Source organism: Macadamia integrifolia, chromosome 2 (assembly GCF_013358625.1).
Source record: "Macadamia integrifolia cultivar HAES 741 chromosome 2, SCU_Mint_v3, whole genome shotgun sequence".
Classification (NCBI taxonomy): Eukaryota; Viridiplantae; Streptophyta; class Magnoliopsida; order Proteales; family Proteaceae; genus Macadamia; species Macadamia integrifolia.
This window is the reverse complement of record NC_056558.1, coordinates 35,068,286-35,086,375: the sequence shown is the minus strand read 5'-3', so window position 1 is coordinate 35,086,375 and position 18,090 is coordinate 35,068,286. Positions and strand designations below refer to the sequence as shown.

General features: G+C 38.2%; 2 protein-coding genes across 2 annotated transcripts; one reads left to right on the top strand and one right to left on the bottom strand.

Annotated features, from left to right (window-relative positions):
• The first annotated feature begins 2,976 nt into the window (after nucleotides 1-2,976).
• On the top strand, nucleotides 2,977-5,163 carry LOC122094721 (aquaporin TIP4-1). The gene is made up of 3 exons (XM_042665331.1): nucleotides 2,977-3,257; nucleotides 3,344-3,585; nucleotides 4,597-5,163. The coding sequence occupies exons 1-3, from the start codon at nucleotides 3,131-3,133 to the stop codon at nucleotides 4,972-4,974; spliced, it is 747 nt and encodes a 248-aa protein (XP_042521265.1). The 5' UTR covers nucleotides 2,977-3,130; the 3' UTR covers nucleotides 4,975-5,163.
• Nucleotides 5,164-6,372: 1,209 nt separating this feature from the next.
• Nucleotides 6,373-10,379, bottom strand: LOC122072308 (protein JINGUBANG-like). The gene is made up of 2 exons (XM_042636900.1): nucleotides 9,035-10,379; nucleotides 6,373-6,829 (listed from the first exon to the last, which is right to left on the bottom strand). The coding sequence occupies exons 1-2, from the start codon at nucleotides 10,353-10,355 to the stop codon at nucleotides 6,690-6,692; spliced, it is 1,461 nt and encodes a 486-aa protein (XP_042492834.1). The 5' UTR covers nucleotides 10,356-10,379; the 3' UTR covers nucleotides 6,373-6,689.
• Nucleotides 10,380-18,090: the final 7,711 nt, after the last annotated feature.

Below are 18,090 nucleotides of genomic sequence, written 5' to 3'. Positions count from 1 at the left end.
GGGTGAGTTTCCCTGAACTTGTTGGGATTTGGGACTAGGGTATAGTTCTGTTTCTGTAGAGCATAGAGAAAAAGATGAAATACATTTGTCAAGATCTAATTCATATTCCAATATTTGTTTGATCCATTTTGATTTTGGGCAGATACTAAAGCATAGGGTATTCTTTTTTTTTCCTAATGATGGGTATCCAAGTCTTCGGCCTGACTAGTCCCGGGAGCTCATACTGAAAACATAACTGTATGGACCGGGTCATATACCGACCATCATGAATCCAAATTTGCATTATTCATGTATATATCTTTGATTCAGGTTGAGATTCAGAATAAATATATGGGTTTTCTCATTCAGATCTGACCTGTGTTATGCCCTAGTTATGCTCTAAGATGGAATTGCAAATCTTCAACGCATTGACGTCCTCTCCGTTCTTGCAGTTTTTTGTTTTGGTAGAATCTCTATTGTTGCAGTTAATTGCTTCGTCCTGAGGATATTAATATGTGAAATATCTTTTGTTGCATTAAGATAACCCATCCTTTGTCGCCTCACGAAAACCTGACTCTCATGTCATTATCTTTTCATTTTAAAAAAGAGGTGGGTAATGACTGATAATTTTAGGGAGGGGAAGACTTTGATGTGAATTATTGACAAATAAAAAAAGGATTTGGTCTTGTGTAGGGCTGACCTCTTCCTTGGTTTGGAGAAGTTCGGTGAAGATAAAATTGACCCTTAAGATATGTTTGTTTAGCAAGAAATGAATGAGAAAAATTTACATGCATACGACAAAAATAATACTGAATAAAGATAAAATTATGTGTTCAGAGGGTAGGTCAACTGATTAATAGATAATTGTTGAATATCCCACTACTTTCTATCCAAAAAGAAAGAAATGATCATGAGGCCTTGATAGGTCATCTTTAGCCCAAAGGTTTAGCATTGTTACCATTTTTTTTTTGGTAGAAGCATTGTTACTATCTTAGATTCAAAAGATTCAAAATTGGAGAATATGATTATTGTTCATGCAAACGTTTATTGTCTTTAATTCGAACTTTTAGGATAATTGATAGTGTATATATGTTATGGACCGGGAGGTTGAGTATTCGATTCTTAAAAAGTATAACGGATTTCCTTAATACTTGGGTGTTATAATAAATACCAATAAATACAATAATAAACAAATATAAATTCACACAATACACAGAGATTTAACGAGGTTCACACACCAATGTGGTGTGCTACGTTTTTTGACGAAGAAGAAGATGTTTTACTTTGTAGAAAATATATTACACCTAAACAACAACGAGAAAACTTGTTATAAAACCGTAGTTCGAAAAACCACCAATTTACAACTTCTTGCTTAACAAGATGATAGTATATTATATATTCCTTCAAGTCACGGGTTGATCCAGCGGGTCGTGGTCGATCGAATCAAATTGTATCTCGGGTGAAACCCTATTAACCCAACCCTTCTGCTTCTATCATAGATCTCAGAAAAAAAAAATCCCATTCGGGTCACCACCCAAATATATCGGAGCAAGTTATTTTCTAAAACGAATCAACGATTCGAGACAAAATTAACATTGGATAGTAAGCATGATGACAAGACTGCACAAGTGGGTACGAAAAACTTCTCATTAGAGATACGTATATATGTAAGATGTATGTCCCATATCTATGTTGATCTAGTGCAATCCTTATGATTTGGACCAGTTCTCTCTGGGCATAGTGAAGATAGAATTTCTTCATTCATCTGATTTGACCTTCTAATTGAAAATTTTGGATCATTATGAGCAATAGAATGTGATAGTTAATGATAAACCAAAGTTTAACAGGCGTGAAGGAAAATTTAATTATTTTGATACTAATATTTCCCTGGTCAAGGTATCCCATTTGGTGCAATAATGGTAGCCTAAAAGTGATGCGCACGAGAGGGACAAAGAGACAGAGCCCACAACTTCTGCAGTAGGTACCAACGACCAACCTCAAACCATGCTAACCTTCTCTCTCTCTCTCTCTCTCTCTCTCTCTCTCTCTCTGCAAAGATGAGAATCTGCTGTATATATCCGAAGTGCTTTTTCAACTTTTATTGGACGGCATTGATCCTGTAACTTTTGGATGAGTGGAAACCACTTAGTCTATCCACACACACTCAGAATCTGAGATGGCTTATATGATTAATGAAAGCTTTCACGACCTTGTAATAATGGTAACTGCAGTTCTGCACTGAATGGATCTTAATTCATGGCTTTAGGGAGTTCAATAATATTCTTCCTCCATTATAATCAATCTTTTGATCTATTCTTTCCTTATATTAAAAGAAAAATTAGTAGAGGGAGAGAAGGCCATCGTCCCATCACTTAAAGATCGGGAGGGTCACATGGGTTTTTGATAAAACTCTCTGATTGGAAGTGATCCATGATTGTCTCCCAACCCATGAAAAGGTTTTTTGTTCTTTGTAAATGGAGGCTGAGAGAGAGAGAGAGAGAGAGAGAGAGAGAGAGAGAGAGAGAGAGAGAGAGAGAGAGAGAGTTGAAATGAAATGGGAGTTTCATAATCTTTAATGGGTAATGGGTTTGCTGTCATAATGAGTATACTTCCATTTCATGAACAGAGATGCTAACTATTTATTTGTCAAATTAAACATAAAGAAATAGCACTCTATGTGTTTGACAAAAGGAAAGAGGATTTAGAAAGGAGGAGAGACAAAATGACAGCAAGAGAGAGAAACTAGAAAAGTTGAAACTGAGGTAGACGACACCAAAGCTCCACAATTTTAAAGTTGGAACTCTTTGATTAGAAAAGAACATTATTGTCAGCTGACCCTTTTTTTCAGTAGTGGATTGGAATGATGATGAGAAGCTATTATGATTGGAGGAAGTAAAACAGTTCTATAACCAAAATTAACCCTTCAATTGTCATTGAATTACCAATGTAGCCTAAGAGTTATTTCATCAGTTTGTGTATAAATACTAATTAGTGATGGATAGCTAGTCCTGAGTCACGACTGGGAAAGAGCACAACAGGGCTGGGACCTCATCACCACTCCATTATATTCATCTTTGCTCCTCACTGCTCTCATTGACTTCCAAGTTTACAATTTAGAAGGCTCAGAGCGACTCCTCCTTAGGTGGTAGTGATGGCGAAGATCGCGTTGGGCACTCATCGAGAGGCAACCAAGCCTGACTGCCTCAAGGCACTGGTCGCCGAGTTCATCTGTACTTTCCTCTTTGTCTTTGCCGGAGTTGGTGCCGCCATGACCACCGGTAATCCTCTCTCTCTCTGTCTCTCTCTTCCTCACACAATTGGCTACTTAAAAATTTTAGCTGGTCCATCTACTTCATTAATTTAGGTAAGATGCTTGGAGATTCCCTGGTGGGGCTCTTCGTCGTTGCGGTGGCGCATGCACTGATAGTAGCTGTCATGATCTCCGCCGGCTTCCATACCTCCGGTGGCCACCTCAACCCCGCCGTCACTTTGGGACTTGCCGTCGGTGGTCACATCACTATCTTTAGATCTATCCTCTACTGGATCGATCAGTTGCTGGCATCTTCACTTGCTTGTATCCTCCTTCAATACCTCACCGGAGGACAGGTATGCACCTCGTGTCTACCAGTCCGGTTACTCTCCTCACGTGGGGACACTCCCCACATAGGATCCACCCATTCATAACATGTATATCGCACATGCCAAATGTGGGTCTCGCATCCAGTCCCTCTCCTCACATGGGGATGATCCCATGGGGAAACCACGGTCCTTAGGGTGTAGATCCAGAGGTGGGTTCTATATCCAATTCCTCTCCTCATGTGGGGACGCTCCCCACATGAAAATCAGTGTTTTATGGGGTATAGATGCTCACTAGAGGTGGGTTCCACACCCGGTTCCTCTCCTCACATGAGGATGATTCTCACATGAAATCCACCGTTTATAAGATATAGATCCCACACATCAGAGGTGGTGGGTCTGCGCCCGATTTCTCTCGGAAAAAAATCGTCTGTTTTTCTTCATCCATGTTTTTCTTGTTTTGTTACCTTCAGAAGGCGACATGTGGCATTACTTTAAGTGAACGGCCAAGATTGAATTAAAAACCAAACTGGATGTAATAACCCTCACCCAACTGAATTAATCTTGACTGTTGATGACACGTGTCATCTTCTGCAACTAGCAAAACACAAGAAAAACGAGGATTAGAAAAACAGACGATTTTTATCCATTTCTCTCCTCACATGAGGATGGTCTCCACATGAGACCCACTGTTTATAGGGTGTAGATCCCACACACCAGAGGTAGGTCCAAGACTTGATTCCTCTTGAGTGTGGATAAGTACAAGAATCATTGTCATATGATCTAATTCACACAGATAGAATCCATCACAAGATTTTTCTTGATCCCTCATGAGAATCATTGTCGTATGGTGATCCCTCATGAGAATCATTGTCGTATGGTTCTTGTACGCCCATTGATCCCACTCATCAGAGGTGGATGCCATACCCATGGACGACGGATCCGTATGTGGGGATGAGATCGAGATTCTATTACTGCAAGCAAATCTGCTTTTTTATCTTTGACGTTTATATGCTTAACTCTTACCTTTTGTGATTGCAGGAGGTGCCAGCTCACACACTTGCGAGTGGGATGGGGGTCTTACAAGGAGTGATAATGGAAATAGTTCTCACCTTCTCCTTGCTTTTCACAGTTTACGCGACCATTGTTGAACCCAAAAAGGGATCTCTAGATGGATTTGGTCCACTTCTGACTGGGTTGTTGGTTGGTGCCAACATATTGGCTGGTGGGCCTTATTCGGGGGCTTCAATGAACCCGGCCAGGTCCTTTGGACCGGCCTTGGTCAGCGGTGTCTGGACCGATCATTGGGTCTACTGGGTTGGCCCGCTTATTGGTGGTGGACTTGCTGGTTTTTTCTACGAGAACTTCTTCATCGTCAGAACTCATGCTCCACTCCCTAGAGACGAAGAAACTTTCTAGACCCATTAGCGCATTAAAATCTCTCTCTCTCTCTCTCTCTCTCTCTCTCTCTCTCTCTGCTTGTATGTTGTAGCTCATGCTCTTGTATGTCTCCAGCTTGTTGTGTGCTTGTATGTTGTAAGGTTAGATCCTAGCCTCTTACCTTCCACAAGCCTCGTAATTAATATAATTTCAGGCTGGGTTGCTGTACTTTCGTTTTTAATTGAGTTTCTTCAAGAAGACTATCAAGGATTCAGCACTCAAGGATGCCCAAGTCCAACTAATGAAAGTCTGAGCCTACCTTGGCCCTTGTAATCAACTGCAACTAAGATCCTAACTCAAGTCCAAATAAATAGGCATCCACATGACCCTTTGGTCATGTCTGAAATTAGGTGTGTCAATTTGGCCGGCCCAAGCCCAGACAAGGAGTGGGCTAAGTATTTCAGCCTACAGGGCTGGCCTGAATTGGGATTTGTAGGCCCAAGCCCATGTCAGGCCGGATTTGGCTTAAGGTCACAAAGTGTCCTCAGCCTGGCCCAACTTGACCCTATATTATTGCTTGGTCATGTTGCCTTTGCACTAACATGTACAAGGGCATCAATACGAATGAGATTTTTTTATTTCATAAGGAATGTGCAATAATTTTTGTACACCCTTGTGTCCGGCGTAGGGCAACATGACTTGACATCTTTCTTTTTCTCATAAATAGATTATAAATATAGAAAAAAGAAAACTCTCTAGTTATGTGGCCCTTGCGCCAACGTGGAGGGCAATAAGGGAAAGCACATGGGCCTAAACAAGGGTGAGTTTATTGGGATTCAAAAGGGTAGGTGCATCATTTCAATGCTCTCTGTGTTTTGGCCAGGGGCCACGCATCTAGGGAACATTCATTTTCCTTATAAATATATACACATCCCAACCACATTATATTTTTTAATCAATCCACACCACTCACACTCTCATTGATTCTTTTTTTTTTTTTTTTTTTTCTGAAAGAAAGAAGAAGCCAAACAATCCTAAATACTAAAGAACTAGGATCAATCAGGGTTAGCTCAACCTTGAAATGGCAAAATTTTGATATTGATAAGGTCAATTAGGGCCAAGCGAATCCAAAACAGCCCAATCAGCATCAATCAGTTTAGAATTGGGTTGAATTAGGCCTAGGCTGAGTCCCATCACGACTTAAGGTTGGGTTAAATTTGATTGAACAAATAGAACTTAGCGTTGGATTGGAGTTTTAAAAAACTTGGTCACTGTCACCCCTACCTAAAATCCACAAAGGCAAATATTGTTGACCGTACAAACCCAATAGTAATAGATTCGTGTTATTGAAAACTAAGCCAGTAACTCAATACATTTTTCCTCCTCCTGGCGCATACAACAACTAAGGAACCAGAATCATGTAAGAATCAAAACTAATCCGATCAGGTTCGATTTGAATATCGAATTTTAGAACTGATTGGGTTCTTGATTCGGTTCGAGAATCACACCAATACTCTTTAGAACCAACCGAAGTCAAACCAAATAATCGATTTACACCCTTAAGTAAGCACAATTTGTCCGAACCCTGATGATAATTGATTGATTAGCCAAAAAATTAGACATAAAAGACCGAGAAAGACTAAAAAGCCGGCCTGATTAAGGAGCAAACTAACCGTTCGACCCGGTTCCTGGGTACCCATACGCAGTAGAGCCAATGAGAAACCATGAAAATGGCTTTGTCTCTACGACCAACTTCAAGGAGGAAATGCAAAATTGGATTGAGAATACGAATAACGTCCATCCAGAGCTTCATCATCAACTATTTGCTCTTCATCTAATCCAGATTCACTCGTTATCTCTACTTCTTCCCTTCCTATCTTTTTCTTCTTCTGATCTAGAGAGGGGAACACAAACTCAGCTAGGTAATTTGAAAAATAGGTGGCACATGAATTATGCTCTCTATTCTAATCTCCATAATTAAAATTTTAAACCAAAGAAAAAAAAATTAACAATTTTGATTGATAAAGCAATAAAACAATGTATAAAAATCCTCTGTGGTGAGGCAGTGAACGGCAGTGAGGATCCAAAGGCTGGAGTGTATGTCGGGACCCTTTTAGTCGTTGGATCTTCACTGCCACTCGCCTCGACAACAAATCTGATTATGTAACTTGTGTTACAAATTTGATTTTTCATTCTTAAAAAAATTAAAAAATTAAAAAATTAAAAAAAAAAATAAATAAAGAAGGAGAAAGGTAGGACCACACACCATGGATAGTTGAGAAGGGTTGGGGTGGTTATCTGCAGGGGAGGGAATCCGGACTCTCAGAAATGCTGATATGATCAAATGACTTTAATAGAAGTGATGATGAAAGACGTGTATGATGGATATGATCAACAATGTATATTGCATTGAATGAAGTTGAATGCCATCTGTGACCAACCCAAGTAGTTGGAATAAAACTTAATTGCGTTGAGAAGCATTGGCAATGAATGAGGATGGTTTATGGGTGAAGTAAAGGGGAAGGGAGAATGGAGGGAAGATGGGAGGTAATGGGTTCATCCGCTAATACCTATTAACCTCTATTCAAAGTAATTAGCTAACAAGGTTCAAAAGTATGGGAGAGGGTGGATGGGATTTGTTCCTGCTGATTCTGATGTCACCCGATCAAAATGGTTTTGGAATCTATTGAAATCATGGTGATAGAGCCCGAAAGAAGAAACAAAGATTTCACTAAAAAAATGAGTTTTTAATTGAATAAACTTAGAGATCTTACTACAAGAAATAAATTTAATTAATTTTATGTTATTCTTACTCATTTAAAAAGAAAAAAAACTATAAAAATGAAAATATAAAACGATTCAACACCAATTCAAAGAGGGATTAAAAATTCCAGGGAATCAGGATAGGGTGCCATCAATTATGATTCAAATCTGATTCCTTAAACTTTGTCTGATGGAGGGGATTTTTTTTTTGTGCAATTGTTTGCTAGAGGCTTAAAAGACTCTAAGAGTGCACTTGTGACTCCACTCAGCTGGAATGTGAGCTTATATTGTGTCAAATTTTTCTTGAGGTTCCTTATTTTAAGTCTTAGGGTTTTGTTTGGTTGTGAGGAAAATTAAAAGGTAAGGAAGTGAAATTTTCAAACTTAATAAAGAAACTTTTGTAATAGTAAGCCATCATTTATTGAAAAAAAAAAATTGATGTCACTAACTCCAACCAGAGTTATCAATTCGGCCGAACCGAATTTTTCCGAATTTTATCAAAAATTCGGACCAAATCCGAATTAAAAATAAAATTCTTTAAAATTCGCGACTTTTTCAAAACTGAATATAAATCGCGAATAATTCGGACCGAATCCGAATTAAACAACAATTATTCAAAAAAAAAATAAAAAACAAATATAATTAAAAAAAAAAAAGCCCAATAAGTTTTTTTGACCGCTTTTTTGACCGAATCCTTCAATTAATCATCCGAATTATTCCGAATAATTCTCCGTCCGAATAATTCCCGAATCCGAATTTGTTAACTATGACTCCAACTCATTATGTATTTGGTTATTAAATTTCGATTTTTGTGCATCTTGGATTTGAAAAATAAAATAAAAATTACATATAGAAAGTATCATTAGTTAAAATAATAGAAAATTCAATTAATTTATACAACCACGACGAGTAATAATTGTAAAAATTTCCTCATTAAATTTGAAAATTTTCAGTTCCCTTCTCTTCCCTTCAATTTACCTAAGGCAACCAAAAAGAGCTCATGTTTGAAAGAACAGGCATGTAATCATATAACATGTACATACATGTGATAGATTCATCTGTCACCAGGTCTAATAGATGGAAATATACATTAACATTTATATATATTGGTACATACATATATGACAATAACTCTTGCATCCAACAAAAAAGAACTGCAGTCCCTTCTTAGCAAGAAAAACCCTGTCTATTCGGAGTAGGATGAATTGAATTATTCAAATTTTTGGTTCTTGAAAAAGTTTGTGATTCGACAACTAAGGGCCTTGCTCACTTTCATGAATAGAAGTTTATTTAATCCAAAAAAAAAAAAAAAAAAGCTATTAATGAAAAGTATTACCTTGAAGCTTTCTTTCGACCCACGATGGAGATAACACTGGACTGGTCTCATACTCCATGATCTTGCTGTTCTGATCAATCCTCTGACTTTCTTCAAATTTCACCTTCGTCTCTCCTGGAAACACCTTCACCCTCCAAACCCTAAACGTTCGATCCAAACTAGCACTATACACCAAGAACCCCATAGCCACCTTCTCTACCTCCGGACAAGCAGCCAAGCACCTCACAGGCCCTACATGCCCATCCAACACAGCCAAACAAGAATGGAAGCAGCTCCCTTCCTCTCTTCTCCAAACCCTAATGGTCGTATCCTCCGAACCACTAAACACCAACCTCTCAACTGCTACCAAACATAGAACCCCAAACCTATGCCCTTGTAAAAACCCACCATGGTTGAACCGACCCGAACCCTTCTCCTTCTCCCAAAAATTGATGAACCCATCTGACGAACCGGAATAAAGGAAGCAAGAACCAGGCGACCAGCTCAAGGCTAAGGCATTCACTGGGGAAGGTTGGAACTTAAGTGTCATAGTTAGTGTATGGGAGCTTTCCCCATACACCCTTCTCCATATCTTAACGCATCCATCAGATGAGCATGTGAAAACACAGCCGTCCTCTTGGTTGACCACAATCTCGTTGACATTGTCTTCGTGAGCCACGAACGAGTCAACACATTTCTTATCGGAGACCCGCCAAGCTTTGACCGTTCTGTCCCAGGAACCCGTATAGAGTAACCCCTCGGCGTGGTAGTAAGCAAGGCAAGAGATACAGTCCTTGTGTTGCTGCGAGCTCGTCCTGGAGAAAAAAGAGAAGGAACTTCGTTTAGGCAAGCTTGTGATCTTCTTGTATCGGAAATTCTCCGACACGGAAACGCTCCAAACCCGAACCTTGCAATCTCTGTGTGTGGTGAAGAGTATGTTACCGTAGGCTAACAAGGAACGTACTTCGCCAGAGTTGGACTTAATATAACCACGTTCGACACATTCCGGTTGTCGCCACACCCGAATCCGAGAGCTTTCGGAGCCGGTGAAGACGATGCCTCGAAGGACAGCAATGGATAAGATGTTGCCTTCGTGACGATGGAGTGCAGCAACGCAGTGGTAGAGTAGGGAAGGAGAAGAGGAAGGGTGAAGAGGAGAGAGAGTCCATGGTGAGCCAGGGCTAGGTGGTGAGAGTTGGATCATGGAAGCAGAGGAAGGTCTGGAGGGACTGAAGTGGGGATCGGGTTCTGACATTTGGTCTAGGGTTCTTGGGTTCCTCTCCTCTTCGTCTAAGAAGTGCCAGAGGGTTCTCTTACTACTACTACTACTATAGTATTCCATGACACAGAAAAGAACAGCAAGAGACGGTTGGGAGGAGAAATAGAGGGAGGGATTCAATGATTTGGGTTCTGATATCGAAGCTCGCTTGGGATCATTAATGGTATTATAATTAAGATGAGCAAACTACTACATCACCCTGTAGGGTATAGGTGAGAGGACGAGAGAGTGTGAAAGAGATTTCGAATTTTTTGATGTGGACTGGTTGGTTACAGCCATGCACGTGCTTGAAGACAGTTGATCTTTCAATTCCATTTAGTACAGGATTGGCGAAAAGAGGCAACAAAATCGTCTGTACAGTACTGTGGCCTGCGTTTCTAAGAACCGTTACTTATACGCTACTTTTTGTGGTGGAAAATAGAGTTTTACTCTTTGGGACGGAACGTGGAAAGGGAAAAGCCCAACTGATCACCGGAAAACCAAATGGGATCCAACCCCCTTCAGCTAAATATTCCACCATTAATTTGAGAGAGAGAGAGAGAGAGAGAGAGAAAGTGGTCCAAGAAAACTGATATTACATAGTAGTAAGGGTGTCAATTTGATACCGATATCAAAATGGACCATTTAAAACTGTACCGAATCGAATCAAAGGAATTTTGGTATAATTTTGATATGGGGAAACAGAATCTTTTTTGGCTCGATTTGGTTCAATATTGATATTGACCATTCAGTATACCAAATCGAACCAAATACCGACACTTCTTGAGATACTGCCAAAACGTCAAAACTTTTTGTTTTGATAGAAGCCAAAAGGCTCAAAACTAGAATTCAGAAAACGGAGAAACCCAAGGTTTTATTTATTTATTATTTATTTTTAGGATAGAACCCATTTAAATGAGTTAAATTAAAACTGTTTGATATCAAAACTGTACCAAGTCGGTTTGGTATCGGTATTACAAACTTGAAAATGTCAACGATATGGTATGATATCGGTATCTAGTATTAAGTCTGAACCAAATACCAAAAACCGTATCGATTGACATCCCTACATAGTAGGGCGGTTGATGAACCCGCTAGTGGGTGCTTGCTAGAGGTAAGGTAAGGATGTGAATATGAAACCGAAACCGAATCGATCCGTTTACATCGAAATCTCAAAACCATTTAGGGCCCATTTGGTATCGTTCTAAAAAAACGTTTCTAGAGTTTTTTCGTTCCAACCCATTTGGTATCGTTCTAAAAAAACGTTTCTAGAGTTTTTTCGTTCTATTGGAACGAAAAAACAGAATCTTGTGTTTGGTGCACTTATGGTCCGTTTCTGTTTTTATTGGAACAAAAGGTGAAAAAAAAAAAAACTGAAAAAACGAAGATTTGACGGAACTCCAAATGGAGTTCTGTCTTCCCAGTTTCGTTCCATTTTACAAAAAAAAAAAAATTCCCGATAAAAATCTGAAATTTTAAAACACCATTTTTTCGTTTAAAAACTGCGTTTTGACACAGAAACTGAAATTTTCGTTTTTGACATGAAACGGTGTTTCTGGAACAGAAACGATACCAAACGGGCCCTTAGTAGATGGTTCGGTTCTAGTTTCAACTTTAAGACTGATTAGTTAAATAGGTTGGATCAGTTTTAACCGTTTAACCCGTTGGCTTCAAATCGAATTGACACCGTGAAAATCAAATCGTTTCTACAATTTGATCTAGGTGTAGTGAATAGTGAACAAAGGTTATCTAAGTCGTGCCTTGAAAGTGTGATGCATGCTTGATATCGACAGATGTTACGGAAGTCATCACTGATCCGATGGAGGTTCGTTGTACCCAACAATAATCATAACCTTATCCTAACTAAATGGAGTTGGATACATGGACCGATAGAAGTATAGAAATTAAGAAAAATGAAGGCAATAGAAGGTTATAAAAGAAAAACAAAGAAAAAAATAAAAGAGGTAAAAAAATAGGTAAAACACAAAGGTCAGAACAACATCTCGATAACAATTCCCTTAACGGGATTGACCATGTGGGTTTTTGTCTTTCAAACAATTCTATTTCGATCATATTTGGCTCATTATAATCATACTAAACAATTCAGGCGCTCAGCGAGTATTCAACGACACAGATGAACAGCCCAGCCATCAAAACCAGCACGACCAGCCCAGCCACACAAGTAGCGTTTCTATTTGGACGCACATAAGGAATTCTTTGGTTACCATAGTTGTTCCAACAAATTAGGAGTTTTTTAATGGTTGCAATTAGTTTCCTAATCATATCATATTAGAATATTAGTTTCCAAGTCCTTGTCGAGTCCCCCTAGTGGTGGGAGTCCTTGCACTAATTACGTCATTTTTTATACAAATTAAAAAATATTGGATTCCTAAGAGAAATAGTAATCACGGCTTATGAGAAACCACTACAGGTAAGTTGGTCTGGGGTTTCTGTAACATTATATAATATCGGTGGTCCACCAACTCCTACATATATATGATGACATTGAAGGAGCCAACCCTTAAAATCTAGTTGTTTGTTTTTAGAACTTCTCATTCTCTGGTAGGCCAGGCCTTAAATAAGTTTGGTAAGCATTTGATCTCTTGAATTGCTTACTAGTTGGTGCCTTTATGATGAGGCCAACAAACTCCATTAGAGGGCCCTCTCAGCCCCCATACAATATAAGCCCTCAATTGCTTTGGGTTTTGGTACCAAAAAAAAAAAAAACTCTTCTTTGTATCGTTCAAAGGTTTTAAAAATCAGAATTGAATTTGCTAGGTGGATTCGTAATATGGTATATGGTGGTTATCGTCTACCCAATGCCAAAAGGTAAGGGTGTCAATTGGGGATCGAAATCGATATTGAGTTGAATAAATCGAGTCAAATCGAATTGAATTAATTCGGTTCAAATTCGGTACGAGTATGTGAGTAGTATGCTCCTTGGTTTGGTTTGGTTTCGATTTCAGTTGTAAGAACCATCGGTTCGAACCAAAATCGAACCAAATTATCTTAAAACCAAAATAAGGAAAAAAAAAAAAACCCTAGTATATTAGCATCATTAAGACTCAAATAGGATTTTTTCAATATTCAATTTTGAGTTTTGACTCTCAGAGTGCGGTGCGACTGTGAGCGAGACTCAATTCTTCACTTCTTCTTCAGTTCATAATGCCCATAACTTGAGCCCATTATGGCCTTTGATCCGACACAGTCATGGTTTAAAAGTGGAACCGTTTTCATAACCGAATTAAAAATATAGTACAAAACCGAATTAAATTGCATATCAGAACCGAATTGGAACCGAAGCCAAACTAAACCGAGTTGAATCAGCTTGAGTATCTAAATATGGAACTGAGTCAGTTCTCGATTCGGTTATGGTCCACCTTACCATTATTTGGAACCGAACCAAAATCGAATCGAACAACTAGAATCAAATCGATTGACACCCTTACTAAAAGGTCAAGGAAGTTGGTGACCTGATTAAAAAAAGTTGTCAGCGATTAAAACCTCGTGAATGACCATCGCAACTATAACGGTCCTAATTAAAATAGAAAAATATCGATCCTGATTTCGATTTTTAAATCCTTGGTTTGATCTCAAAAGGTCTTCGCTTTGCTGCTATTTGCCTTACAGGAAGCCATGGTGGATTTGAGTTTATGTTTGCAGTCAATAATTAATGTTGAGTGGGTATATTATACCAAGTTCATGGATCCTTAATTATTATCTATTTATAACATCTTACACCTGACCTAAACGTCTGGGACAAGTAGAGTTAGCTATTAAGAATATTCAAGATTTGATACATTAGCAAACATATTTTCAGTTAGCAGTGGAAGTGCCTTAAAAATGAATTTAAATTGGAATAAAAGATTTAATCGAGTTTCTCTTTACTGATACTTCTTTATCGCAGTGTTAGACTGCATAAAGGGGTGGAGGGATGGATTTTTTGCCCTCAAGTCTCTCATCTATCGTGAAGAGAAACTTTCTCCCAAAAAATTGCTAAGGAAATAGAAGACGAAGAGATTTATGACCCTCAATTTTCTCATCCATGGTGAAGAGAAATCTATCTAAGATTGTCAAGACGTGGTGACATGGTTGACCTAGGGATCTTGAAAAGGGTGGCCTTGGGAGCTATTTTCTTTTTTTTTTCACGATGTTTATTTTTTAATGAAAGATAGTGGTAATGTTTGTATTTTAGAAAAGGCATAGAAACTATTTAAGTTGCACATGGACTCGCTAATAAAGCAAGGGTGAACAAGCTCACAGATACTTACAATGTTGATATACATAGCGTTTTGTTTAATTAATTATCACTTTTCTTTGCCATTAAAATTTTTTTTTTATCCATTTACAAATGAAAATATAATACTCTAAATGATTCCATCTACTACCCTCTCATTGGTGCGATTTTCCACTCTTGACACCATGGTAAAACTAAATTAAGAAAGCTGCCTGGTGTTGTGTAGCCCCGGCATCCATCAGACACAAAGGCGCTCAGAATAACCGTCCCACCTCTTTTAAAATTTAAAAAAAAAAAAAAAAAAAATCCCATTCATTTTTGTGCCTCTACATATACTCTCATTGCTCCACACATTGCTATAGATGCCATGCAATCAGGCAACGATCTCTTTCCTTTTTATATTATAACTTTTCTTCATCAGATTATACATTGCAATATTGCATCATATGTAACAAGCTCAGAAGGGGCTATGGCCCCTACCAGGCCCAGTTATCTTCCATCAGGCTGGATCTATGATCTATCTGAATCAAGATATGGTCACGCTCATTCTGACTTTCACTCTGGGCCTAAAGAATAAAGCCTGATTGTTTTGGGCTAGTCTACTTGAGCTCAGCGGACTATAACAATTTTGCTTGGGATGGGCTGAGTTTAGGCAAGTTCAATTATATGTTCGGCCTGGTCTCTTCCATCACATGGACTCGCACATCGCCCGTGCCTGTCCAGGTCTACCAACTGACAAATTCCTGTCACTTTTTTTATGCCCTTTAGGCCGTCTTGGAAAGATTCCATGGACGGGCACATATATTTGCCAGGTGGTAGATTAGATGAGGCTAAAATGTTGTTCATTGGTAAATCCCGAGGTCTCTACTCACTTGTCAAATTTCAATGCAAATAGAGTTGCCCACGTGGCAAAACAAAATATTGAATCAAATCCAAGGGGGTGTGTGTAGACATGCACGAGAGTATGTTTTTCGATAGAAGGGTAGGGGCAATGTTTTCTGTCCGCAAGAGGATGTTTTTCGATAGAAGGGTGGGGGCAATGTTTTCTGTCCGCAAGAGGCCCTTGGGCCCACACACAAGGATGTGTGCCCCTAGGAGCAGCATGGTGGTCATTGTGCACCCCCTGTATGTGTGGTGTAGGAGCCTCTTAGAGACAAAAAACTTTGTTCAACTTCAGAGAACTACTTATTGTGATACTATGGGACCGTTTGATAACGTTTCTGCCATTTCTGTTTCAAGAAATGGCAGAAACATAAATCTCGGTTTTTAAAAACAGAAATAGAATTGAAGGTGTTTGATAGTCATGTTTCTGGAAGTCGATAGTAACTAGCGAAAAGAATGTCCATGAGTTGTTTCCAGAAACTTGTTTGGCCCGGATCATTTCTTGAATCATAAATAGGTAGAAATTTTAATTTCTATTTTTGAAAACAAATGAAACGAAACAGTTTTATTAAACGCTTTTTGTTTCGTTTCTGGACACAAACGGAAGAAACGCATTTCTTGAAACGTTATCAAACGAGCCCTATGTTTGAACGTTGGAGAGTCATTGTGAATCATAACCATTGGATCATCATTTATATCATTGTTCACTGAAATAATTTCATAGGAAATTGGACTTTGGCCGGAAGAGTATCTTTTCTTTCCTTATAAAATAACATATCTATCTTTTGTGAAGGGGAGGAGAGAGAGAGAGAGAGACTTAAGAAGACACTAGCATATACTATGGACCCGTTTGATAACATTTCAAGAAATGCGTTTCTGCCGTTTCTGTTTTCAGAAACAGCAGAAACGGAGCAAAAAGCGTTTGATAAAACTATTCCATTTCACTTATTTTTAGAAATAGAAATAGAAATTTTTACTTATTTATGATTCAAGAAACGACCCAGGCGAAACAAGTTCAACTTGTTTTGCCGTTTCTAGAAACGACTTGTGGTAATTCTTTCACTGGTTACCATTGACTTCTAAAAACATGACTTATCAAACACCTTCAATTCCATTTCTGTTTCTAGAAACCGGAATTTATATTTCTGCCGTTTCTTGAAACAAAAAAGGCAGAAACGTTATCAAAAGGACCCTATGCTTCCAAACTGTGCGAACTACTTCTCTAATATCATACTCCATGTAGCCTTTTCAGTTTTTATTTATTTTTATTCATCCAAAAAAAAACAACTGGCAAGGCTCCATCAACCTTTCCTCCATTATAGTGTGCCAAATTAATTATGAAACTCATTAATTAGATATCTAGAAGCATTTGCCTACATTTTTCTAATTTAAACAGAAGTGCTGTCCTTTTGGAATCTGACACTAGCATATACTATGGGCCCGTTTGATAACATTTCAAGAAATGCGTTTCTGCCGTTTCTGTTTTCAGAAACAGCAGAAACGGAGCAAAAAGCGTTTGATAAAACTATTCCGTTTCACTTATTTTTAGAAATAGAAATAGAAATTTTTACTTATTTATGATTCAAGAAACGACCCAGGCGAAACAAGTTCAACTTGTTTTGCCGTTTCTAGAAACGACTTGTGGTAATTCTTTCACTGGTTACCATTGACTTCTAAAAACATGACTTATCAAACACCTTCAATTCCGTTTCTGTTTCTAGAAACCGGAATTTATGTTTCTGCCGTTTCTTGAAACAAAAAAGGCAGAAACGTTATCAAACGGACCCTATGCTTCCAAACTGTGCGAACTACTTCTCTAATATCATACTCCATGTAGCCTTTTCAGTTTTTATTTATTTATTTATTTTTATTCATCCAAAAAAAAAAACAACTGGCAAGGCTCCATCAACCTTTCCTCCATTATAGTGTGCCAAATTAATTATGAAACTCATTAATTAGATATCTAGAAGCATTTGCCTACATTTTTCTAATTTAAACAGAAGTGCTGTCCTTTTGGAATCTGACACTAGCATATACTATGGGCCCGTTTGATAACATTTCAAGAAATGCGTTTCTGCCGTTTCTGTTTTCAGAAACAGCAGAAACGGAGCAAAAAGCGTTTGATAAAACTATTCCGTTTCACTTATTTTTAGAAATAGAAATAGAAATTTTTACTTATTTATGATTCAAGAAACGACCCAGGCGAAACAAGTTCAACTTGTTTTGCCGTTTCTAGAAACGACTTGTGGTAATTCTTTCACTGGTTACCATTGACTTCTAAAAACATGACTTATCAAACACCTTCAATTCCGTTTCTGTTTCTAGAAACCGGAATTTATGTTTCTGCCGTTTCTTGAAACAAAAAAGGCAGAAACGTTATCAAACGGACCCTATGCTTCCAAACTGTGCGAACTACTTCTCTAATATCATACTCCATGTAGCCTTTTCAGTTTTTATTTATTTATTTATTTTTATTCATCCAAAAAAAAAACAACTGGCAAGGCTCCATCAACCTTTCCTCCATTATAGTGTGCCAAATTAATTATGAAACTCATTAATTAGATATCTAGAAGCATTTGCCTACATTTTTCTAATTTAAACAGAAGTGCTGTCCTTTTGGAATCTGAAAATGTTTTGCTGATTTATTAATGCCCAATGTTCACCAAATCTGGCAACTTTTGTTTTGTTTTGTTTTGTTTT

What these genes read in the sequence shown, in the direction of transcription:
- LOC122094721 (XM_042665331.1), top strand. Translation starts at nt 3,131, where the DNA reads ATGGCGAAGATCGCGTTGGGCACTCATCGAGAGGCAACCAAGCCTGAC. An exon ending in TGGTGCCGCCATGACCACCG is followed by an intron (nt 3,258 to 3,343) that starts GTAATCCTCTCT and finishes TCATTAATTTAG; the next exon opens with GTAAGATGCTTGGAGATTCC. An exon ending in AATACCTCACCGGAGGACAG is followed by an intron (nt 3,586 to 4,596) that starts GTATGCACCTCG and finishes TTGTGATTGCAG; the next exon opens with GAGGTGCCAGCTCACACACT.
- LOC122072308 (XM_042636900.1), bottom strand. Translation starts at nt 10,355, where the DNA reads ATGGAATACTATAGTAGTAGTAGTAGTAAGAGAACCCTCTGGCACTTC. An exon ending in GGTCGAAAGAAAGCTTCAAG is followed by an intron (nt 6,830 to 9,034) that starts GTAATACTTTTC and finishes TCCCCTCTCTAG; the next exon opens with ATCAGAAGAAGAAAAAGATA.